Genomic DNA, 25,013 nt, shown 5'->3' on the forward strand with positions numbered 1-25,013 from the left:
GTATCGTTTTGTTAAAGTCTGTCCATATCCATCACTTGCACAGACTCCTTTTAGACACGCTCTTGCTTTCCCCCCGCCTTAAGCCAGTCAGAGAGCTAGATGGCTGCGGAGGAGCCCCCCCCCCTCGTCTGCACTGATTAAGTCTGTGCTGTGCACTGCGTATAATTAGTAAAGGACTGGCAAAACTCTGCTACATGGGCTTTGTCCATAAAGTTCATTGACTTTGTAATTTAAAAGTTCATGGACTTTGTAGGACAATGTGAGTAACCTCTATGCTTACTGTGGGGGGAGTACTTTGTTAGACATTGAATATGCTTACGGTATACGAGTTAAAAGTTACTGTCTGTCCCTCCTACACCGTCTCCCTCCCATTATAACAATTTGACCATTAAAATCTCATTTCATATCCTATGTCATCCTCTAGCTCCAGTGTTGCTCAGTAAGTACCCACCGCAGTGTGACATCATATCTCTGCTTCCAAGGGCAAGAACCAAGGGCTGCATTTACTAAAAATAATCCTGATTGATCTGTGTGGGTGCAATTATTAATCATGATTATCACCTTGGACACAGTCAACTAAATGATTTCCTTTCTTTCATAATGGCATTGAAAACTGTGGTGGACAGTATTATAAACCAATGCATTGTGTAGCAATAGCTTTAACCACTTTGAACCTCATGTCCCTATTTTGTGCAAGTCATTATAGGCAAAAATTTTTTTTTTTAAATGAGGAGGGGGGGATAGCAGACCTACAAGCTCATAACACATCGCAACGTGTTGTGAGCTTGTATGCTGTTTATTTTTTATTCTTTTTAAGTACATAAACAAAATGGGGCTCAAGTGGTTAACGCTCAGCTCCTATCTCAACGTTTATCTAAAGCTGAATGTGTTTTCCCGGAGGCTGTAAGGATCTAACTATGTTCTTGATTAAGGGATTACAGTAACTAAATCGCATGGACTCAAATGTAACTAGAACGATGATCACGCTACAGTGTCGTCTTTGTCAATGCCGTCAGCCGCTCTTGTCAGTTGATCTACTGTAAGCTCCTCAAACACACACACTGTACATTTACGTTGAGCGGCTTCTTTGTCAATTTGTCAACAATTTCTTTACGCTTCAGCTGCTGTGTTTATCAGCTGTTGCACGGACACGGTTCATGAGCCGCTTCTTGATTTTCTTTTAAAGTTTTGACAGAGCGTTGCTAACGGCATTCCATCGACAGCTGTCCTTCCCAGCTCTCTAATGGTTCTCAGTGGTTTGTGGGAGTTTTTTTTTTCTTCTATTTTTTCTAACAGTAATCTGGGTGTAGAGGGTTTTACCATTTACCATTTTTCTGTACATTAACTGTTGAAACACTAAGTGAGGCTAAGTGAGGTAACCACGCCAAGATGGCGGGAGGGTTTGTTTTTCCCTGATCAAGGAAACACTGAGGTAATACCCAAACATGTTCTTTGGCTGAACTCTTCTACTGTACATACTGTAGAGAGGTGTAATCCGGGGATCCCCAAAGAAGATGCAGTTGATTAATAATTAGTAACCAAATGGACTCTTACAGGTCTGTAACTCTGAGAATATACAAATGTGTACCAACACTGGGGATTATATTGATTTTGGTCCCAGCCTCATGCATCTCAAACTAGGGGTCCTTCAAATTAAAGAGGTTGAGAATCATTCGCATAGAGGAACAAAACAGAATTTGATATAAGATAAATATTAGAAAAATAAGACCAAGATAAGATGGAACCGGGTACAGGCAGCTGATTCTCCTTTATAAGGGGATGCTACATTTTCACAACCAGACCAACCAGTTGTTTCCCTGCTCAGGTACATTCGGAGACAAAAATGTATCTCTAAAATTCAAACGGCATGACAATTGCTCCAACCCTGAGGTATATTGCTGCCGTAGCTGAGTGGGTAGAGTGGGCCATCAGGTAATCATAAGGTCGCTGTTTCGCCCCCTGGCCTGCTAAGCTACGTGTTGAAGTGTCCCTGAGAAAGACACTTAAACACTAACTGCTCCCCAGGCGCTCTGTTAATAGCGCCCACCGCTCCTTATAGTTAGAATGGTAAATGCAGTGGACAGAGGTGATAAAAGTACTCACATTTTTTACTAAAGTAAAAGTGTCAATACTGCAATGTATTGCAAAATAGTAGATCTACAAGCTCACAATGCGTCGCGTCGCGACGCATTGTGAGCTTGTAGAGCGTCTAATTTCGAATGGCAGAAATGTATATAGGGTTGAAGTGGGTAATGTATGTTTATTAAGTTTTCAAATAATTGTAGTGGAGTAAAAGTACAATATGTTCCTCTGAGATGTAGTGGAGTAGAAGTACAAGTACTGAAAATTGGAAATGCTCCAGTAAAGTAAAAGTACCTCAGAATTGTACTTAAGCACAGTACTTGAGTAAATGTACTTAGTTACTTGGCCACTGGCAGCGGACACGTTTCTCATAATGTTTCCGCTGCAAATGTACAGTGATGAAAAATACCCCAAAGGAGTGGAGACTAAATTATAATTATGAGAGTGTGTGTGTGTGTGTACTCTAGTTTGTGACTGTTAGTGCGGTGTGTTTCCTCACACACAGACATGTCGGACCAGGTTCTGAGGGTGTTCAAGGCGGACCAGCAGTCCCGCTACATCATGATCGGCAAGGACACCACGGCCAAGGAGGTGGTCGCCCAGGCCATCAGGGAGTTCGCCCTGACCGCCGCGCCCGAAGCCTATTCGCTGTGCGAGGTGTCCGTCACTCCCGAGGGCGTGATCAAACAGCGGCGGTTGCCGGAGCAACTGTCCAAGCTGGCGGACAGGATTCAGCTGAGCGGCAGGTAAAGATGGGTACCGATAGCCTTTTTTCAGATCTGTTGGCAAGGCCCCTCCCCCCTTAACCCATTCAATCTGTGTCATTTTAAGATTTATTTGGCTATTTTTTTTTATCTTGGAAAAGTTGTGCAAATCTTTGAATATATATTTTTTCAAAGCGAACATTTGTAAAATATTTAGTTCCAATTTCTTTCAAAAATAGCAGATCTACAAGCTCATAGAGCGTGGCACTCTGTGAGTTTGTATGTCTGCTATTTTTGAATAGCCCAAAGAAATCTAAAGTTCCCGGTCTTGAAAAAACTGAAAAGATCATAAAGGCATTCAAATGAAGAAATAATACGAGTAGAAAACATCAAATGAAATCCAACTCTACAAATATATGTTTTCAGGAGGGGAATTAGAATGTGAAACCGATTAACCCTTTCCTCACCCAGATACTACCTGAAGAGCAACATGGAGACGGAGACGTTGTGTTCGGACGACGACGCCCAGGACCTGCTCAGAGAAGGCCAGATCTCTCTGCTGCAGCTCAGCACGGTGGAGGTGTCCACGCAGCTCTCCATGCGCGCCTTCGAGCTCTTCTGCGCCATCGAGCCCACGGAGTACATCGACGACCTGTTCAAGCTGCGCTCCAAGACGGGCTCGGCCAGCCTTAAGCGCTTCGAGGAGGCCATCAACCACGAGACCTTCTGGGTGGCCACCGAGGTGGTCCGCGAGCCCAACCAGCTCAAGCGCATGAAGAACATCAAGCACTTCATCAAGATCGCCCTGCACTGCCGCGAGTGCAAGAACTTCAACTCCATGTTCGCCATCATCAGGTGAGATGCTCGCTCAATCAGTGTGTTACATAATAGACCAATATATCGTTCTCGGCGATATATCAGACGTGATAAGATTTTTCTGGCGACATTGGTATCGGCGATTATGCAGCCGATGTGGCCCGTTTTTTAAACTTGAAGGAGTTGTTCACCCAAAACATTTCTTATTTTCTATCAATTACACACCCCATGAAGCATTGAATTCATGGAGATGTTTTCGTTTTTGTCGCATTCCAAAGCCAATAATGTTATGACCGGCGGAAAGATGCGGAAAGATGCTAATGTATCGGAAATACACCCGGTCATCAAATTATTGGCTGTGTCAAAAACAGAAGAATCTCCATGAATTCAAGGCTTCATGGGGTGTGTAATTGATAGAAAATAAGTAATTTTTTGGCTGAACTACTCCTATAAAATGTTTTCAGAAATTGTAGATCTACAAGCTCAAAATGCATCGCTTTTTGTCTATCAAAGGTATTTGTATTTATCAGTTTGCTTTTAAGTTAAATGTTCTCCATCAAAACTTTAATCAAATCTAAGTTATTCAAACTAATCTCAAGCTTTCTTGTTTTTTTACACAATATTGGTCAAACGTCTGTAATTGGTGGTCTGCGATTATCCAACATCAGACATTTAGACCCCAAAAAACTGCAATCAGTCAGGTTTTAGTTAGAAGGAAGGAAGGAAGGAAGAGAAAGAAAGACACCGTAAATTATTATTTTGTACAGCGAGTCGCAGTAGAACTAACAACATGTTATTAATGTGTCCCTCCTCTCCAGCGGTCTGAACTTGGCTCCGGTCTCCAGACTGAGGGGAACCTGGGAGAAGCTGCCCAGTAAATATGAGAAGCTGTTCGGAGACCTTCAGGATCTGTTCGACCCGTCCAGGAACATGGCCAAGTACCGCAACGTCCTCAACAACCAGAACCTTCAGCCTCCCATCATCCCCCTGTTCCCCGTCATCAAGAAGGACCTCACCTTCCTCCACGAAGGTAGGGCAGAATATGACAATAGAATATTATGTATTTTGCTACTTTAACAGGAAAAAGCATTAGCGCTAGCAGCATTAACATAATCCCTCTTGAAATGGAAAAGGTGACTAGTAGGCCTAGCCTTGAACTGTCAACTTAGAATATAGGCTATTATGTGACTGGAGTCCTTAAATCATGATTATATTTCACACCAAAACTCATGTTCATACACTTGCAACATTGTTTGCCTATTATGACATGCCCAGAATAGGGACACTGGGGTTCAGAGTGAGGGCCATATTTTCGCCGGTGCCTTACCCATTATCCCTAAACTTCTTTGCCATTTTTTACTATTTTTAAAAACATTTTCAAATAGTTCAACTAGCCGATCTACATCGACACGTTGTTAGCTTGTAGATTGGCTATTTGAAAATGTTTTTAAAAATAGTAAAAAATGGCAAGAAAAAAAATGGTTTAGGGATAATGGGTATGGCACCGGCGAAAATATGGCCCCTGAGCATGTTGGCCATTCACCAATGTCAGGATTGAGAATATCTGCTGCTGTCTACTGGACAGATCCATAACATTCTTCTCTTTCTCTCTGGCCTCAGGTAACGACTCTAAAGTCGACGGCCTGGTGAACTTTGAGAAGTTGAGGATGATCGCCAAAGAGATCCGCCATGTTGGCCGCATGGCCTCCGTCAACATGGACCCGGCACTTATGTTCCGGACCAGGTAGGAACCCACGGAGAACAAACTCCGTCTGGACTTAATATTCACTGTTCGTTCCTCTGACTCTGACCCGCAGGTCCACTGACTAACTGGCCACCGCAGGGGTTTGGGTCACGTAGTACTTTGGGAGGGAGATTTACCCTTATTTTCAACATGTTCCCCCAAATGTTTCCCTGTGTCACTGCACAAACACATTGTTGGCCTGATTCGAGCACAGCGCTCCCCTGTCAGTGTCCTTTTTGATGTTGTAATCATGTGAAGGGTCTGTCCTCTGTCTGTCTGCTGTCTCTCTCGCGGTGTCCTCTGGTGAAAAAATGCTTTGTCCCTGGTGATTTCTTATGGTGATCTTTTGTGATCTGTGGTGATCTTTCCTGTCCTAAGCTTGTCTCCTTTCTCTCTTTGTTTTTTTATCTCTATTCATCCACCCTTTGCTGCCCCCCCACCCACCCCCCACGCTTCTCTGTTCATGGCAACCCCTCCCCCCTGTAGGAAGAAGAAATGGAGAAGTTTAGGGTAAGTTTGGTGACCCTATGAACTTTTTGCCTTTACATGCACCATAACCCTTTATAACGGTTGTTCTCCTCTCCTGCCTGAGTGTCCTTTCTTCTTTCTCTGAATCCTTGTTTTCATTAACCAGCTTTGAGTTGACCCCTCCCCCTAACCCCGCCTGACCTACAAACCCATCGCCTACTGTGAAACTCACGTCACTTTTTGCTGATATCAGCTGACCCATTCACTTAACATTACAACTAACATCAAACCCATTAAAACCGGGAAAGCATCTGTGTCATTTTAGACTTTAGCGTTGTTTATTCAAAAATAGTAGATATACAAGCTCGCCGCAACATTTTAGTTTTTCAGAAAACATAGGTTAGGATTTAGAAGGCGTTACGTGTTCGTTACGTCCTCCTGGTGAAACTCCTCACTGTCAGACTAAAAGAAGCGGCTTGTGATGTCATGTTAATCAGGGGAGACGTAGTTGTCTACACCCTCCTCCAAGACCAAACTGTAGCGGTCAGCAGTGACAGTCAATACTGTATAAACATGGTGAGGATTGGCATAACAACTGGGAGACCTTTTTTTTTTTAATGTGGGGGAAAAAGTTAAAGAAATGTTTCCCCCCCTCATCTTCAAAGACATCTCATGTCAACACAACTTGATAACATTCCTCATATCTGATATGTATCCTCAGAAATAGTTTCTATGTGTCCTTCAGTTACCAAACATGCATAATGTACATCCTAAACGGGCAATACTACAGTAAGTGTTAGCGATATGTTAGCAAATGTGGTCGTTTGATAGCACGTTTGACTTCACGAGGAAGCATGCTGGCACATGGTTTGCAGTTTGAGTTCCCCTCCCTTGGTCTTTGTTTTAAGTTTGTTTCTGGACACCAAACCTCCACACCAGCAAAGGGCGTCGATATGGAGTCATTCTGATACCAATATTACTGTTATCATACTTTACATTCTGTTGGTCGCATGGGGCTGTGTTTTGTAGTGTTAGAAAGCAAACATTCACTCTTAACACAGTGGTCCTCAAACTTTTACATTTCAAGGACCCCCACTTTGGTGTTCATTAGGCCACGGACCCTAGAGTGTACAAATGAAAGGAAATGGTCTATTTTGGACGCTCTTAAGATTTGCAGACCTGTAAGCAACTATCAATCCCCCGGGGGGGTCCCCGAACCCCACTTTGAGCATCACTCCTCTAACACAGCATATTTGAACACTGTAAGTGATGTGTGGAGGAGCAAAACAAACAAAAAAAACCTTCACAAACGTGATTATGACTTCAAGCCACGTGCAAACAATCCTCTTTCTACTACAAAACCAGCCCTGAGTCAGACCCCAGAAATGTCAACTATCTCTGACCATGTGACCGTCCCCCCTCCTCCCACCCCCCCTCCCTTCTTCCCACTGCCTGGAATGTGTGGAATGTTGTGGAGTGGAGAGGAATGCCTGAAGCTGCTCTCTGCATGACTTGAGTTCAAACAACCTCAATCTCTCTCTCTACTACAACACGGCAGCAGTAGTACAGTGTACAACGTGCAGTGGTGGGAAAAGTACTCTAATTCTTTACTCAATACTGCAATATAGAAATACTCTGTTACAAGTGTAAGTCTGGAATTCAAAATTTACTTGAGTAAAAGTACAAAAGTATTGGCAAAATGTACTTAAAATACCAAAAGTAAAAGTACAAAAATGTTTGAAAATAGCAGATCTACAAGCTCACAACGCGTCGCGATGCGACGCAAGGTGAGCTTGTAGATCGGCTATTTTCAAATAGCCTATGTATAAAATAGGGCTAAAGTGGTTAATGTACATTTCATAATATCATCATTTATATCTGAAAAGTAACTAGTAACTAAAGTTTTCAAACAATTGTAGTGGAGTAAAAGTACAATATTTGCCTCTGTGATGTAGTGGAGTAGAAGTAAAAGTATAGACAATTGGAAATACTCCAGTAAAGTAAAAGTACCTCAAAATTGTACTTGAGTACGGTCCTTAGGTAAATGTACTTAGTTACTTTCCACCACTGACTGGTACAACGTGTACGCAAAACACACACACACACACCTGAAACAACAAGTCTAACAGGCATCTCTCTCTCTCTCAACCCTCCTTGCGTTGTGTAAGCAGGTCTCTCAGCCAGGGCAGTGCCAACGCAGCGGTGCTGGACGTGACTCAGGCAGGAGGCCACAAGAAGCGCGTTCGACGGAGCTCCTTCCTCAACGCCAAGAAGCTGTACGAGGACGCCCAGATGGCGCGCAAGGTCAAACAGTACCTGTCCAACCTGAGCCTGGAGACCAACGAGGAGAGCCTGCAGAATCTGTCCACGCAGTGCGAACCCTCCATCAGCACATGTGAGCAGCAGGCGATAGGAGCGGAACAGCTAACCCCGTTAAAGACCGGGAACGCAAATAGCAGATATACAAGCTTGTAGCACGGAGCTTTGTAGATCTGCTATTTCTGAAGAATCGTGAACATTTCGAGCAAATCTTTGAATATATATATATCTTTAAAGCGAACATTTTTAAAACTCAAATCTTTTCTTTTTGAGTTACAAATGTTCACTAAAAAATAATAATATATATATTCAAAGATTTGCACACATTTTCACGATAAAAAAAAAATAGCAGATCTACAAGCTCATAGCGCGGCACTGAGTGCCACACTATGAGCTTGTAGATCTGCTATTTTTGAATAGCCCAAAGAAATCTAAAAATGACACACAGATGTGTCCCCGGTCTTAATGGGTTAATGGAACTAATGGATTGAATCGATCATGAAAAATAACCTAGTTAAAATAATTGTTCATCTGAATGTCCAAATAATGTTTCTAAAATAGCGACGTGTCGCAATGCAACACTATTTGTGTGACGCTAATGTGTGACACTATCTTGCGAGTTGGTGCGACGCTGTTGTACCACAAAGACATAAATTCTAATATATTTTGTCAATTTAATTATACAATTAATCAAAAAAGTAATCAATAGAATAGTCGCTAAGAAAAAAATTATAGTTGTTGCAGCCCTAGTTTGGATTGATGACATGATGTCCATGAACTAAGACACTCACACAAACACGTTTGGCTGGTGGGCTAAAAAGTTAGTTTCAGACCCTGCATCTCAGGGCAAAATCTGAGTCGTATGAAACCAAAACAAACCTATAAGCACTAGCAGGTACTTCTTTTTTAAAGACTCTCATGAATGCATATAAATGTCTGTGCACTAGCAGGTACTCAAGCTTGCATGAATGCTAATAATGTCGGTGCACTATCTGTCCAATCAGAATGACTGATCCTCATCTCCTCTCCACAGTAAACCACCGTACCTGTCACTTATCACTGACAGCTAACGGCTAATGGCTTCTTATCTCCCATTATCTTCTCTCTCTGATCCCCTCCTCAGTGCCCAAGAACGCTGGAGGGAAGAGGCCCGACACGTCTCCAGTGGTCTCCAGGGCGGCTAGCCAGCACAAGGGCCAGATAACTAAGGCCAACCAGGCCCTGCAGGTCCCAGCCGTGGCCCTCTACCCGTCTAGGAAGAAGGTCCCTGTTAAAGATCTGCCACCTTTCGGTAAGGGGATTATGCCACATTTTTTTTCAACATACATTTTATAATCAATAAAGCGTTATTTTAACCCATTCAATCCGGGAACGCATCTGTGTCATTTTAGTTTTCTTTGGCTATTTTTGGCTATTTTTGGCTATTTCTTTGGCGCGGCACCGAGTGCCACGCCTATGAGCTTGTAGATCTGCTATTTTTTTATAGAAATCTTAAATCTTAAAATGACACAGATGCGTTCCCGGTCTTAATGGATTAACCAATCTGTATGGAGTATTTTAATGCAATAAAACTAGTACCTCTGCAGTGTTTTTTTACTCTTCCCTCCAGATATTTAGACCACCGTGTCAGTTAGGACTCACACTGGTTGGTAGTAGTACTGCCTGAAGCTCATAAGCCCAATATCTCCCCATGGCAAGGGGGCAATTCCCTCTTGAAAGAGTAGTAGAAGTGTTGTCTCCCATGTGGGAGACCCGGGTAGGACATGAAACCTTCGAATTGCAGCTTTTACGTATGAGATGATTGTGTAAAAAAAGATTTTAAGATAAGGTGAGCTACAGCTCCATTGTCTAACTGAGGTTGGAAATGTGTCTTTGGTCTAGGGTAGGCAATTCATATGTTCTTCTAAAGACCAAGGGAATACTAGCGGTGACAGGAAGTGGAACCACAGCATTTGATACTTGCTGATCGATTGAGTTTCTATTTTCACTTCCTGTACAAACAAAGCCAATAGAAACGGCAGTGCTGGATTCTGATAATGGACGGAACATGCAGTCTTGTGATATTGAGGGGAAACGAAAAAAGAAGCCTGTTAAAATCATGCCTTTGCCCTATAGTCTCTCCACATAAATGTTGTCTTGTCTCATCAGACAAAAGAAAAAGCCACCTTGACACTCCCTAGCCCCTGCTTCTCTGGGACTCTGGCCCCACCAGCAGGCCATCTAGCCAAACTGCACCCACTCCTCCTAAAGGAGAAAAATAAAAGCACAGATAATGATGTAGCCTTGCATCCCAGCATCCCACAGACGAATGTCTGCAGGCCTCGCCTAAATGCTAACATCAACCACAGCATCCATGATTTGGGACAAACATTAGCCCAAAAATTGCAGATCTACAAGCTCCAGCATCCATATTTTGGGGCAAACATTAGCCAAAATATAGCATACTTACAAGCTCACAACGCATGCACTGTGAACTTGTAGATCGGCTATTTTTGTTTAGGTGTAGAGGGAAAAAAGTGGTCCAAGTATTAAACCAAGGGTTTAAGTGTTTAACGGCACTGTTCTATTCTGCAGGCACCAGTTCTCCACAGTCTCTCAAGAAGATCTTGTCCTTGTCAGAGGAGGGGAATGAGAGACACCGGCGGCAGCCAGAGGACACGGTGTCCAATGCCTCCTCGCCTCCCACCTCCCCTCAGAGCTCCCCCAAGAAGGGTAAGCTGATAATCCCCCCCTCTCCTCCCCTCTCTCCTCTTGTTCTTCACGTGGTCTTCACTGTGTGCTGATGTCACCATCTGGTGGTTGCTGACATGTACTGCATTATAGTTTGACCCTCATTCAGACTAAGAACATGCTTTATTATCAGCATATCATCATGGTCAGGTTAAAACCTTGTACTGTATGTCCAAAACATTTCTATCTACTCTAATATCTACTCAAATATCTTCGCTGAAAAGTGCTGCAAGCGCACAATGTGTGACGAGTTTGGCAATTTTGCCAAATCTTCACCCCAGAAGCTGTGGTTTGCAGAAGAATGCCCCCCAAAAATTATAATCTTAAAACATAATCTTTAAATTAAGATGATGCAGAGTCAGACATGTATTGTCCAAAAGCAAACACAGCACACACTCTTTAAAACAGATAAGTGTCAGCAGTCCCAGCATTCATCAGGGTGTCTCTTGTCTTGTGACATCTGTGCCTTGCTCACAGGACTGTGGAGACTGTCAGGTCTCAGTGTGAGGAACGTGGCCTTCACTCATACAACCACAGCAGTCTCAGGTAAACAGTAGTCCTCCAGGCTGTAGACCAACCCTGCTGGCTTGGAGTTGAGAAGCATTGCTTTCTCAACTCCAGTTCTGGAGATCCAGACCGCTACTGATTTTCATCCTAGCTGTCTAATCAGAAACTAGTTTAGTAGACATGTGAATGCCTTTAACTAGCTGGTAGAATATAAATCTAGCAGTAGTGCTGGGTTCCAGGACCAGATGAGAACATTGCACTCACTCGTCCAGTTGCATAGCCTGGCTCCAGCCCCTGAATCACTAGCCACGCAGATATTACACATATTTGTGAAATGTTAATTCAGTGTCAGGCTACCACTACTAGTTGCATGTGGTTTCAATCGTGTATTCCTCTTTGTATGGACATCAGGATTGGCTTGATTTGAACCTGAAAACTTGATTTACAAATTAACCAGTTACGCAGGGGTGTCAAACTACCAGCCCGCGGGTCCTGTCCATTCTGCACGATCATTTGGGGGAAGGAAATAGTTATTATTATTATAGTTAATTGAAATATTAATGTCCAATTATTATCTAGTTGCAGCCCTTAGTTGTGACCGAATACAAGACCCCTGCTGTAGAGTCTTGGGGCTGACCAGACAGCTGTATAAAGTAGCTAGGTCAGTGGTTCTCAACCTTTTCAGGCAGCGACCCCCCCAAAATAATCATATTTTGGGGGATGTAAATAATCATATTTTGGGGGATGAGGCACAGTGAGCTTGTAGATCAGCTATTTTCACAATTTCTGCCTCTTAATTCGGCCAATCTTTTGACCAGTTTTTATAGTATTTTGTTGATTACCTATTGATGCAGTATTGGTCTTTTTTCTTCTTCTTTTCTTTCTTTCTTTTTCTCTTTTTTTTGTTGAGGTATTAAAAAGTTCTGAAAAGTCCTTGAATTATCACTTCACTGTCATCTGGGGACCCCCCCAAAATCATGGGGGTTGCGTTGCGTTGAGAACCACTGAGCTAGGCGATAGCAGATAATTTAACAGAGCTCTCATTCAATACTTGTCACTCTTTTCAGCTCTACTGATCTATCCCTTCTACACTCTGTACTGATCTATATCCCTTCTACACTCTGAACTTTTCAAAACACACCTTTCCTTCCTAACAAGATGAATCGTTTGTTCTCCTCTCCTCCAGGCTACACCAGGATGGGTGACATCTACTCGGACTCGGGCCACAGCGAGATCTCCTCGCGCTCCAGTCTGGTCAGCAACTCCTCCTTTGACATGGCTCAGGAGGAGAGGAGGCTCCGCCACTCGGGGGGAGTCGGGGACCCCCACTTGGGGGGACCCCGACTGGAGAGACGAGCGACCACAGACCCTGACCAGTACAGTCTGGGGTAAGCAGAGCTCATTGTCTCATTCCTTTTTTTTCCCTTGAATATTTCTTATTTTCGCTACACACATTGGTGTTCATCATCATTATATTATATATTATTTTAACGCATTAAGATTTATTTGGCTATTCAAAAATAGCAGATGTAAAAGCTCATAGCACGTCACAGAGTGCTGCGCTATGAGCTTGCAGATCTGCATTTTTTTTTTATCTTGAAAATGTGTGCAAATCTTTGAATATATATTTTTTTAAACGAACATTTGTCAAATATTTTGTTCCAGGGACCTCCAGAAGCAATGATTTGAGTTACAAATATTGAAGAAAAAAAAAAAGAAAAAAAAAATATATATATATATATATATATATATATATATATATATATATATATATATATATATATATATATATGAGCTTGTATATCTGCAATTTTTTTATAGCATAAGTATAAAATAATGGTTATAGCTCAAATCTAAAATGACACAGATGCGTTCCTGGATTTAATGGGTTAATCATAATTGAAACATGTTTATTTAATGTCAGTCACAGCAAATATTATAACATCATCATCCATTGTATAACATTTAAAAACCGTGTCTGATATCTCTCCTCACCCCCCCCCCCCCTACCAGCTCCTACTCCTCCATGCAGGACTGCCGGTCCGTGTACGCCGGCTGTCCCACGGTGCTGTCGTCCCCCAGCAGCGAGGAGCTGACCCAGGACCAGGGAGACCGCGTCTCGCTGGACGCCGCCGACAGCGGCCGCGGCTCCTGGACGTCCTGCTCCTCCGGCTCCCACGACAACATCCAGACCATGCAGCAGGGACGCAGCTGGGAGACGCTAGCCTTCGGCGGCGGAGGAGGAGGAGGAGGGGGAGTTTTGCCTCCCCCAGGGGGGGGCCCCGAGGGGGCCCTGATGGGCGGCCCGGCGGGGCTCTGGGCCGCCCAGGCCAGAGGGAGCTGGGCGTCGGCCAGCTCCTCGTCCTCGGCGGCGTACTGGGGCGAGGACTCCGAGGGAGACACCGGGACCATCAAGAGGAGAGGAGGGAAGGACGTGAGCGCCGATCCGGAGACGAGCAGCATAACGTCTACCGGGTCGGCGGAGGAGAACTCCAAGCAGCAGCACCCCAGGCCTTCCCCCTCCCCCGTCACCGCCGGGGGGAAAGGACTCCTCTGTGAGTAGGACGGCAAGGCTCTAGGAATACCAAAACGCTCGCCTCAAAACACAGTCGGCCCCGGGGCAAATCCGGCGGTATTCACCTGGTATTCCTAAACGTAACCTCAGTAAACTATGCCTAAACCTAACCTTATTCCTAAAGGTAACCTCAGTAAACTATGTAACCTCAGTAAACTATGCCTAAACCTAATCTTATTCCTAAACGTAACCTCAGTAAACTATGCCTAAACCTAACCTTATTCCAAAAGGTAACCTCAGTAAACTATGTAACCTCAGTAAAACGGTGCCAAAACCTAACCTTATTCCTAAACTTAACCTGAGACAAACTATGGCTAACCCTAAACTTATTTCTAACCTTATCCCAGTAAAACAAATACAAGAACCGCTGGGCTGCGAAGAAAATGGGGGCGGGCGAGTTTTGGGGTGAGCCTTCCGGTTAACGTCTCTAGTCTAGTGCTGCAACTATCGGACTATTTTCTTAGCCATTATTCTATCGGTTACTTTTTCAATAATCGAGAAGCGTGTTTTTTAAATATATTTGTTTATTTATATACAGTATATCAATGACTTGCTTTTTTTTTTATCGCAGCTCTTCAAGGTTTTTATTTTATGCTATTTGCCTATAATTGACAGCGATTATTAATTGCCAGAGGGGTCCTTCAGGAGGTTCCAGGGGTCCACAGCTAAATTCTATTTTTATTTCACTGGCTAGCCTAGAAGTTAGCCCAATGACTGAAAATATAAGAATGACTATTCAGATTGTAGGTTTTACTCTCTCCACTGTATAATAGAGCAGGGGTCTTCAACGTTTTTCAGCCCAACGACCCCCTAGCTGAAAGGGAGATGAAGCAGGGACCCCCACTACATACTGTATAAAATTGTATTTTCATAGATTTCATAGACCAACACCAAACCTCTTTGCCAAAAATAGCCGCGTTGTGAGCTTGTAGATATGCTATTTTTGGCTATATAACAGTCCCCCTGTTGAAGACCCCTGGTATAAACAATCTGTAATGTAAATCTGTACTAAATCTAAATTAGCAAACATCTTTTCAAATGGAGGACTGGATACGTATCACACTGGGGGTCCTTGATATGAAACCTTTTGAGAACCACTGATATAGAGAACACAGGCTACCAAAACTTAAAGGTAGGGTAAGTGATTTGCAATTATTCTAATAATTGCAAAATGGGTATATGTTCTGATAGTACTCGTTACTATAGAGTGTCCTGTCCATATAAGGAGTCTCCCATGTCTCTCCAGCTCTTTATTAAACAGAAAATGCATTTTCAGTGCTCTCTCCTGATTGGCTCAAATGTTGTCACCTATCTGAAAATGTACTATATTCTGTTTACTAAAGAGCTGGAGAGACCCCTGTGACCGAACGAACGCTCTGTAGCAATGATTACTATCAGAATATAGTACTTAACCTTTTTAACAAAAAAAAAAATCACTTACCCTACCTTTAATTCCTTGCAGTTGTAAACTGAGACACTAAAATCGATTTTGATGCCAATGGCATCTCTCTCTCTCTTTCTCTCTCATGTCTCTCTTTGTGTAGCGAGGAAAGAGGGGCGATACCGCGAGCCCCCGCCGACCCCGCCCGGCTACACGGCTCTGACCATCTCCGACCTGGCCGAGGGCCAGCAGCAGCAGCAGCAGCACACGGGGGGGTGCAGCCCGGCCCCCACCTCTACGTCGGCGCTGTCGGCCGTCGGGGGCCACCACTCGGGTCGGCGGCCCCCCGACTACACCACGGCCCTGCAGCGCTCCCGCATGGTCACCCAGTCCCCGGACTCCCACCTGCACCACCAGGCCCAGGCCCAGCAGGGGGGGGGCTCCAAACACAGGCGCCCAGGGCCCCACCACCGCACGCGCTCGCCGGCGGACGACCAGGACGCCTCGGCCGCCACGGCGACGGAGGAGGAAGATGAGGAAGAGGAGGGTGAGTCCTTGTCCCCCAAACTAGTCGCTGTGAGGAGACCAAAGCCAGGGGCACCCCAGATCCGCCCCACACAACCCTGAGAGTGTGTGTTGTAAACGGGGTGGGGGTGGGTGGCAGCGGGGGGCTCCTTCCTCCTTCTACACCCACCCCACCCAAGGCAGGTAAAAACTGATTTATCAGGTTTGCCCCACCCCCCCCTTCTTCCCCCCTTTCTGTCCCCTCCTACTCTACTCCCAACAACCTGCATGTCCTGAGGAACAAAAACAAACGCGCACTCTCAACCTGAGGTTGACCACCATTCATTCCTTCACCGCTCTGATATCAAGCATCATCTGGGCTCTGCTCCGACTTTCAGCTTTATCTCAAATCGTAATAATAATACATTATTATAATTTGTAAATGTGAGATTCGGAACGGAGACCTTTTTTTTTTTTTTACACCTTGACTCACAACATGTCATCATGCATGAGTCATCCTGACTTGGACCAGACCATCACCACTGCTGCTATCTCTCTGGGTCTCTCGGTATCTCTCTCTCTCTCTCTCTCTCCCCCTCCCACACATCAGCCAGTCAATGCTTGAACTCATGTCTCCATCCCTGTGGGAGCTATCTGACATGTCACCTTACTCTGACTCTGGCCTGTGGCCCTTCCTGTCACAGCAGCACTGGTCACACAGTTTTCCCAATAATGCACAGAATGACGTGAATGTGTTTAGATATGTGTTTACATAAGTCAGTGGAATGTTTTTTATTGACGATTCTTTAACCACTTGAACCCCCAAAGTCATTTTGTCCGAAAAAGCCGATGTACAAGCTTGCTTTGTGAGCTTGTAGAACTGCTATTTCTGGTGAAGAGAGATGGCGTGGAAACAAGAGCAGACGGAGTACAATTGCAACTCGCGTCCGTTTCACTAAGAAATAGAGGTTAAGTGGTTAAAGTGTCTACAAGGACTTGTTTAACCCATTAAGACCGGGAACGCATCTGTGTCATTTTAGATTTTAGCTATAACCATTATTTTTATACTTTGGCTATTCAAAAATAGTAGATCTACAAGCTCATAGTGTGGCACCGAGTGCCGCGCTACGAGCTTGTAGATCTGCTATGTTTGAAACATTGTGAACATTTGTGCAAATCTTTGAATACATTTTTTTTTTTTTTACATTTTTAACTCAAATATTTGCTTCTGGGGGGTCCCTGGAACAAAATATTTTGAACAACATAATTTTGGGGGTTCTTGAGAAGAAAAGGTTTGAGCACCACTGATATTATAGCAACAATTGTTTTTCAGAAAAAGTAAGACATTTGTTGAGACATTGGACAGTTACAAATGTTGACATGTTTGCTCAAAGGTTCACGATTCTTCAAAAATAGAAGATCTAGATCTGCTATTTTTTAATAGCCAAAGAAATCTAAAATGACAGATGTGTTCCTGGATTGAATGGGTTAATAAACACAATTTAATTTGGATACGTCTGTATGACTACCAAGAGCAAGTGATCCCGCACACTGGCCCTCATTTATCAACGCGGTGCAGACCAAATAATGGGCGTACGGCGAGATCACCGCAACCTTCGGCATTTATCAATATATCCTGACGTTGGTTTCAGCCTACCGTATGCTGAGATCTCACGTCTGGTCGATAGCAGTTGTTGACGTTGGCTGCGCCCGTTTATTCCATTCTAGACCTGCGGAGCAGCATTGTCTGACTGTCTGACAGGCATCTGGACACATAATCCACTCCAAAATGTATATCTACACTAATAAATAATCCCTGTGAAAATATAACATTTTATAAAGCAATTTAAACAAACTGCTTTAACAGTCATTCAGATAAGATTGCAGATCTGGCTGCATTGAAAATAGCAGATCTACAGCCTTCATGACTGCTTTATTTTAGTGTAACTCGAACGCGCACTGCTCGGTATGGGGTAAATAAATATACAAACGAATTCCATTCATGGAGATGTGATTGGTATCATAATATGTCATTCATGTAGGCTACAAGCCTACGTGACAAAGATTGTACCGTAACGGATTACATGAAAGACACAGTTGTGTGTGTGTGTGTGTGTGTGTGTGTGTGTGTGTGTGTGTGTGTGTGTGTGTGTGTGTGTGTGTGTGTGTGTGTGTGTGTGTGTGTGTGTGTGTGTGTGTGTGTGTGTGTGTGTGTGTGTGTGTGAGAGAGTGTGAGAGAGAGGCGTGTGTGTGTGACTTGACAGGCAGCGAGGCGAGCCGGCGAAACTCTTTCTTATTGGCTTTCCATGCTTTGTTTGGTCGTATTCTGGTTCTTCATGTCGTAAAATCGGGGTATTTCGAGAATATTTAAGGGCATGTTATTTAAATGACGCTCGTTTTCAGACGTGAGATTTATCAAGGCTCCGACCTGATGTACGCTAGGATTGGCTGTATAGGATTCGTTGATAAATGTGACTTCGACGTTGGTGTACGGCCGCATTTATGGATATATAAGCCGTTTTTTACGCTCCGTTGATAAATGAGGGCCACTGTCTGGGAAAGATGCGTTATTCAACACAGCTGAATGTTTTCTCTCTCTCTCTGTCAACAGAGGATGAACAGGTTTCTGCGGTGTGACAACCGAGCTGAGCATCCTCCGGTAGGAACTCCCAAGGTCCTCCCTCATTGGAGGAGGAGGGAGGAGGGGCGGGACATAAAGAGGCTGACAGACAGATGGATCGACCAATAGAGGACTCATCATCTATAACGTTAACGTGCCTGCCTCCTCCAACGCTCTCTCCTGATTGGTGGATTGATTCCTCCTCCGTTCATCTCCCTCCCTGCCTTAAAGCACCATGGGGGTTGAATGACCCTGCATGCAAAAAAAACATCAACAAAAAAACTAACATACTGTGAAGAAAAAAGGAGGTGGATTGATGGAAAGGAGGAGCGAAGGACGATGACAAAATGCCTGGCACTTTGGAAAAATAAACTGAAATAAAAAACTGATTCGGCCAGTGACGTGCCGTGCCGTGTAACAAACATACACACACACACACACACACACACAGAACCACATAGGTATTGCTGATAGCAAACGGGGCAACACACTCGAAACAGCCCAGACCCCACCCCGACCCCACCCTGACCCCAAAGAATACCCCAAACTCACTCTGCGACACATCATGACGTGTTGATCTTTGTCTGCACTTTTTCATTTTTTAATTTCTATGAGAAGAGAACAAACAGACTGGTTTCGAGAAGAAGAAAAGACAGGGAAAAACAGAGAAAGAGAGAGAGACAAAGGTCAACTTGACTATTCATTTTCAACTTCCCACTAGACCTTTTTTTGTTGTTGTGGTTGTTGGGAGGGTTTGTTTGTTTCGTTTAATGATTGCACTCTGGGGAGGGAGGGGTGAAAAGAGAAACGTACTTTAAAAACAGACTCACATGATTGTTGAGTGTTTTCTGACTTTGTAAAGCAGTATTATCTCCAGTTTTGACATGTGAAACATTCTCCTGTAGCGCTGACGCAAAGCACACACACACACACACACACACACACACACACACACACACATACACACATACACACACACCCCCACACACACACACACACACACACACACACACACACACACACACACACACACACACACACTATACAAAGATACATAAACATAAGAACCAATACATACATGCACACATACAAAATGTATGAAAACACTATTATAATCACACTATGTAACTCACTCACCCATAGACAATTTACCACTATACACATACACACACACACACACACACACACACGTCCTAACACATAAACAAACTTCAGACACACACACACACACACACACACACACACGTCCTAACACATAAACAAACTTCAGTTCTATAAATGGCACTTTTCAGCACAATCTTCTGTTTCCAGATCTTTGTGGTTCCATTTGGTCTGAACTATCGACCTGAAAACCAGTTTATCATATCTGACATGTATGTATGTCTTCTGACACAGGGGTTTGTCCACTTCTTTCTGATTCTTCTCACCAGAGTCTGTCGACAAATCAGACGTCAGCAATGGCTCCCTGTTTTGTTGTTTATTTCTGTTTTTACTGTAAGGAAGGTAATATAAGAAAAGAAGCACAGAAGCGACTGATCGTCAGTCACTTGCACTGCAGGAAAAACCTCCAGTCTTTACATTTCATCTTGTATTGTCTTTTTCATGTGATATCTACGAGAACGACCGTGATGTCTCCCACACCAACAGGTTGAGATGTATCACGTGTTTCCTAAATGACATTACAGTCATGAATTTCAAGGACTTTATTGAAGCAAGTCACAGAATCTACACCTGACTCTGGTATCGCACCACCGATTTTTGAGATTAAGATGAGAAGAGAAGATTAAAATGTGTCAGATTCATCCTCTGTGTTACTAATGCCTGAACATCTTAGCCGGTTGCAGGCTGAATATTAGTCCAGTTCAAACAGAGCGTGGTTTTCATTCAACTGAGGAACGGCTTTGGTTTTATGGTCCTAGGTTGAAGTTTTTTGTTTTGTTTTGTTTGTTTTTTACTCCGGTGGGGAAGTTGATAAATAATAATTAAAAAATTAAATAAAAAGACTGACTTTTTCAAGGCTGCCAATCAGAATGATTTAGAAAATCAAATTGTGAAAAGTATCACTTTTTGGTAATTTGTTTGTTCTTTCTGTTCTTTTTTGTTTAGTTTTTCTCTGAGCGGAGCTGATCACATTGATCAGCAGTCACAAACTACAGACTGATTAAATCAAAGATGAGTGCAGTGTTTTTCCACTGTTCTGTAACACATTGTTTTTTGTTTTGTTTTGTTATTTTATGTTATTGTACTTTTTTGTAATGGCTGCAGATAGTTTGTTGATAACACATTTGTAATAACTGGTGAATCATGCATCATTCACTTTTTTTCCATTCAAATTTCTTCGGAGAATCATGTGCATATTAAGCGCGGGCCCCCCGGGGGCTCCTTTTCAGAAAACAAAAAATGGTTGCACAAACTGTCCAAGCATAATGGTGTGTGTAGTGGGTAGTTCTCCTACTGCGTATGGTGTGATGTTGGTAGCTGGTGATGATGACCTCTTATTTTCTCCCCTCATTCTCTTGTACGGCTTTGACCTGTATGTCTTTTAAAAAGACAATTGGTGGAGTACGTATCGCTTGTTCTGTTTTGTATTTTTAATACAATAATTGTAAATATTGGTTATATTTTTGTTCAAATGTACTGTTTATGCCTCAACACCCAGTTTGTATAAGCTGGGGCATCAATAAATTCTGCATAAAGAATCCACACCTAGGTTTAAATGCTATTTCTTTTGTCTTTTGTTGTTTTTCTTTCTTTCCAGGCTTCATCCTTTCAGAGATCTGTGTTGTCCTACTCAGACACCATTCAGTGTTTGCACAAGTTATGGAAGCAACTTGAAATGTGTAACTCATACTTTTTCTATCTGACAACCCTGTCAGAATTAATAAAAAAAATGTCTATAAGTCCCCATTTGCTTTTATTTACTTGATCTGTAAAGATTGGACTATGAATAAAGGGATGCCTTATGGAAGTGCAGGTTTAGAATAACTAGATGTTCGGGCCGCTTAGCGTCCCTCACACCTACGTCCCACGACCGATCCGACTGATATGTCTGAGTCTTTGTTGGGGCCTTTGTCAGAGTACCCATGGTACCTGCCTGTGTCCCTTTTATGCCCATATATGGAGATCCCTGTCATTAGTATATGCCCACACCCTGTATATTGGCATATTGGTCGGATGGGCGGTTCGGGACAACCACATATCTGAACAACTCGGCGGCGGGCATCACACTCCCTAGAGTCCTTGCCGAAGCCGATGCACGATCCGAGTTTGAAGTCGGTCGGTTCCATATATGCACATCACCATATATGTGCATAGTGGTCGGATCTGTGGCTCTGGATAACCGGACCTCCATATGCCTATATATGGGCATATCGGGTTTGTTTATGGTTATAGCTGAGTCATTGTGACATGCCTATATGGGTGTACCGGGTTTGTTTATGTCATGTCTGAGTCAGAGTGACAAGGCTGTGGTCCGCCGGATGTAAAACAGGATGTAAAAACAGGATGTAAAACAAAAAGTTTCCAGTAACTAACCAAATGGAAAACATACTATAAACTAGAAATACCACATAGTGGTTGTATGCCTCCGCCAAGCAGTTATGCATTTACACCTGTGTCAGCCCATGCTTGTATAGTATATGTAGAGAAGATTCTGAAAGAATTTAATGATTGTGTTTTGTGAAGCCATAGTGACCTTGACCTTTAACCTTTGTTCACCTACTTGTAGTCAGTTCATTCTTGAACTCAAATGGAAGTTTGTGCCAAATGTAATGAAATTCCCTCAAGGCGTTATACAGATCGATACAGATCGTTATGCAGATACAGATCATTGGAGGATTATTATTGATATAATAGGCTTAGGGTCTTCATGAACGAAAACTTGCTAACTAGTTTTTTTCCACATAATTAAAGGGCCCATTATTGCATTGAGTTCTGCTCCAACCCTCTAAAGTCCTAGATAGATAATCTAGATAAACTGAGGGAATAAACTGCTGCTGTAACACCATTTCCCTTGGGGATTAATAAATGTATCATCTCAAACACTCACTTAAAAGGCTGCACTGTTCAGTCTGAATTCAAGTCAGACAGCTGAACATGTTCATTATGACTACAGCTTATTGACTGGGGCCCACCTTGTAAGGTGAAGAGTGACCACGGCACCTGAGAATTCTGGGCACCTTTTTATGATTATTTTTTCTCTAGCCAGGCTATTTTTTCTCCTCCTTTTGTGGAGAAGACTGGCACTGAGATGTATTTTGTATTTGTATTTTTATTTATTTATGTATTCTTTTCTTTTTTTTGGGGGGGGGGGGCACTAGGCTACTATTTTAACAAGTTGTAACACTCTCATCAACCCACTCTTCATGTAGCCTATCCTCCATCTACCTTACACGCAACTGGAATTGTTGACCGAAGGATAGCGCTAAAGGAAAGGTCTGCAGAAACAGCTACAGCTAATTACATTTTATCTCAAAGCTGTTTGGTTAGGCTATGTATGCCAAAGAGCAAGCACTGATCTTTTTAGCCGTGAGCCATAATTGAAATAGGGTTGTAAACACAGGTGTTAATCATTTGTAACAACATAATTTCCATATAATTAGTGTAGCAACAGAGAGCCTTCTATGAGCCAACATGCACAATAGCAGCACCTGAATGGATATGGAACCTTAATTGGTGACATTGATTTACCCAGTGGTGGAAAGTAACAAATATTGTACTTTTTACTCCACTACAATTATTTTAAAAATTATACAAGTTACTTTGTAGATTTAGATTATTATTTCAAAACATACATTAACCACTTCAGCTCTATATATACTTCGCTATTTATCGCGACTCATTGTGAGCTTGTAGATCTGCTATTTTCTAAAGATTGTAATACATCTTATACATTTGAAAACTTGTGAAATGGGACATTGTGCATAATAAGTAGCCTACTTTTACTTTTGTACTTTAATTACATTTTGATTCCAACACGTTTGTACTTTTACTCAAGTAAATTTTGAATTCTGGACTTTTACTTGTAACATAGTGTTACATTGCAGTATTGATACTTTTACTTATAAGTAAAACATGTGAGTACTTTTTCCACCACTGCTATTATGTCAACAAAACTGGAATCTGTTCAGAGTGTGCTGGGTTTGTGAAATACCTTACATTCATGTAAGTGTAGCACATATAATAGAATGGACTATTTTAATGCAAAATGTAGTTATTAAGTAATGAGACGTTCTCCAACACAGCTTAGCCATAATTTCAGATGATTTGGGATATTTGTTAACCACCAAACAGTCCAATTTTGGTTTCGGTCTCATTATAAATTAGTTTGTTAATGTAGGTGTTCTCAACCTGTGGGTCGGGACCCCCAGGGCGGGATTTTCGTGGCCTGAAAAGGCCCTTGACTAATCAAGGTCAAGGGGCTTGTTAGGAACTGTGCCACTAGGTGGTGCCATTAGACTAGGTTGTGAGCACGACGCAGCTATGACAATCAATGTTCCCATTATTTCCTGCCTCCTTGTTTTCTGTGCTGTTGCACATCAGTGGAACTTCATAAAGTTCCAAGTTCCAGTGGAACTTCATGAAAAAAAAATCTTAGATGCTCCAGGAATCCATGGTAATCTTGGTTGCTGGGGGGGGGGGTGCTGGTTGTGGACAGCACTGGTTGGACCGGAATTAATTTGTGGGCAAGTGGTGTTTATATTCACAAATATTTTGTTTCATTATTGATTATTGATATTGACATTATTGGTAAATTATACATAAGTTGGTATTAGTAGGACTGTCTCGGTCCCTTATGGTTCCCCTCTCTTTGAAGGGGGAGGGTGTCACAGCCCCTTTGGCCTGGCCTGTGTGTCTGTGTATAGTATACTCCCCTGTGTGTCTGTTTCGCCCTCAGGTCCTATAGGCGTCGGCCAACTTGGGGTTCCCCAATTAGGTGCAATGCTCCCTGGAGCCCTATAAAAGAGGGGGTGCCAGCTATTCCATGTGTCCCTCTCGAGATGACAGCACCCTTTTATTTGTTTCCCTTATGGTTGAGTTTACACACTCTGCAACATCCCCACACTACATTTATCACACATCCATACATTGCTGACATTACTGATTACTGAATTACACACCTTATTGTAAACATTATTTAAGTTATGTGTTAATACATTATCGTTAAATTTGCACTAACACCGTGTCCTCCTCAATTTGTCATGGCCCCACGGGCCTAGTGGGGCCATGGGGTACATCACAGTACTGCGTATACGCAGTACTGTGATGTCACAAAACTTTCTGTATATGGAACTTTCTCATATACGCAGTATATGAGAAAGTACTGCGTATACGCAGTACTGTGATGTCACACAACTTTCTGTATATATATGGAACTTTCTCATCACGCAAGGAGTTAATTCAATTGTTGAAAGATGCAGTGATTTAAAGATAAAGATGTTGTATACAAGGATGGAGACAGAGGCACAGAGAAAGACAGAGCAAGGCAGAAGAATAACAGAGATAATAGGAGACGGAGAAAGACAGAGAGGCAGAGACGGAGAGAGACAGAAAAACAGAAGAAG

General features: G+C 42.9%; 1 protein-coding gene across 7 annotated transcripts in view; it reads left to right on the plus strand.

Moving 5' to 3' along the window:
- rapgef2b (Rap guanine nucleotide exchange factor 2b) overlaps positions 1-21,172 on the plus strand; it is a 147,666-nt gene extending 126,494 nt beyond the window's left edge. For 3 of the 7 annotated variants that reach the window (XR_013932263.1, XR_013932267.1, XR_013932268.1), the window contains 13 exons: positions 425-439; positions 2,588-2,828; positions 3,258-3,641; positions 4,421-4,632; positions 5,223-5,346; positions 5,833-5,856; positions 7,986-8,209; positions 9,257-9,424; positions 10,708-10,845; positions 12,557-12,758; positions 13,384-13,925; positions 15,490-16,034; positions 18,442-21,172. Coding sequence is in view for 1 of the 7 variants with exons in the window: in XM_080416397.1 (XP_080272523.1) it covers positions 425-439; positions 2,588-2,828; positions 3,258-3,641; positions 4,421-4,632; positions 5,223-5,346; positions 5,833-5,856; positions 7,986-8,209; positions 9,257-9,424; positions 10,708-10,845; positions 12,557-12,758; positions 13,384-13,925; positions 15,490-15,873; positions 18,442-18,467 (2,684 nt within the window). In the remaining 6 variants the exon portion in view is untranslated. Of the gene's footprint in view, positions 1-424; positions 440-2,587; positions 2,829-3,257; positions 3,642-4,420; positions 4,633-5,222; positions 5,347-5,832; positions 5,857-7,982; positions 8,210-9,256; positions 9,425-10,707; positions 10,846-12,556; positions 12,759-13,383; positions 13,926-15,489; positions 16,035-18,441 lie in introns of all 7 variants that reach the window. The other 4 variants (XM_080416397.1, XR_013932264.1, XR_013932265.1 and 1 more) reach the window with 4 other exon arrangements.
- Positions 21,173-25,013: the final 3,841 nt, after the last annotated feature.

The sequence above is a fragment of the Gymnoscopelus braueri genome, assembly GCF_963280865.1.
Source record: "Gymnoscopelus braueri genome assembly, chromosome: 20".
Classification (NCBI taxonomy): Eukaryota; Metazoa; Chordata; class Actinopteri; order Myctophiformes; family Myctophidae; genus Gymnoscopelus; species Gymnoscopelus braueri.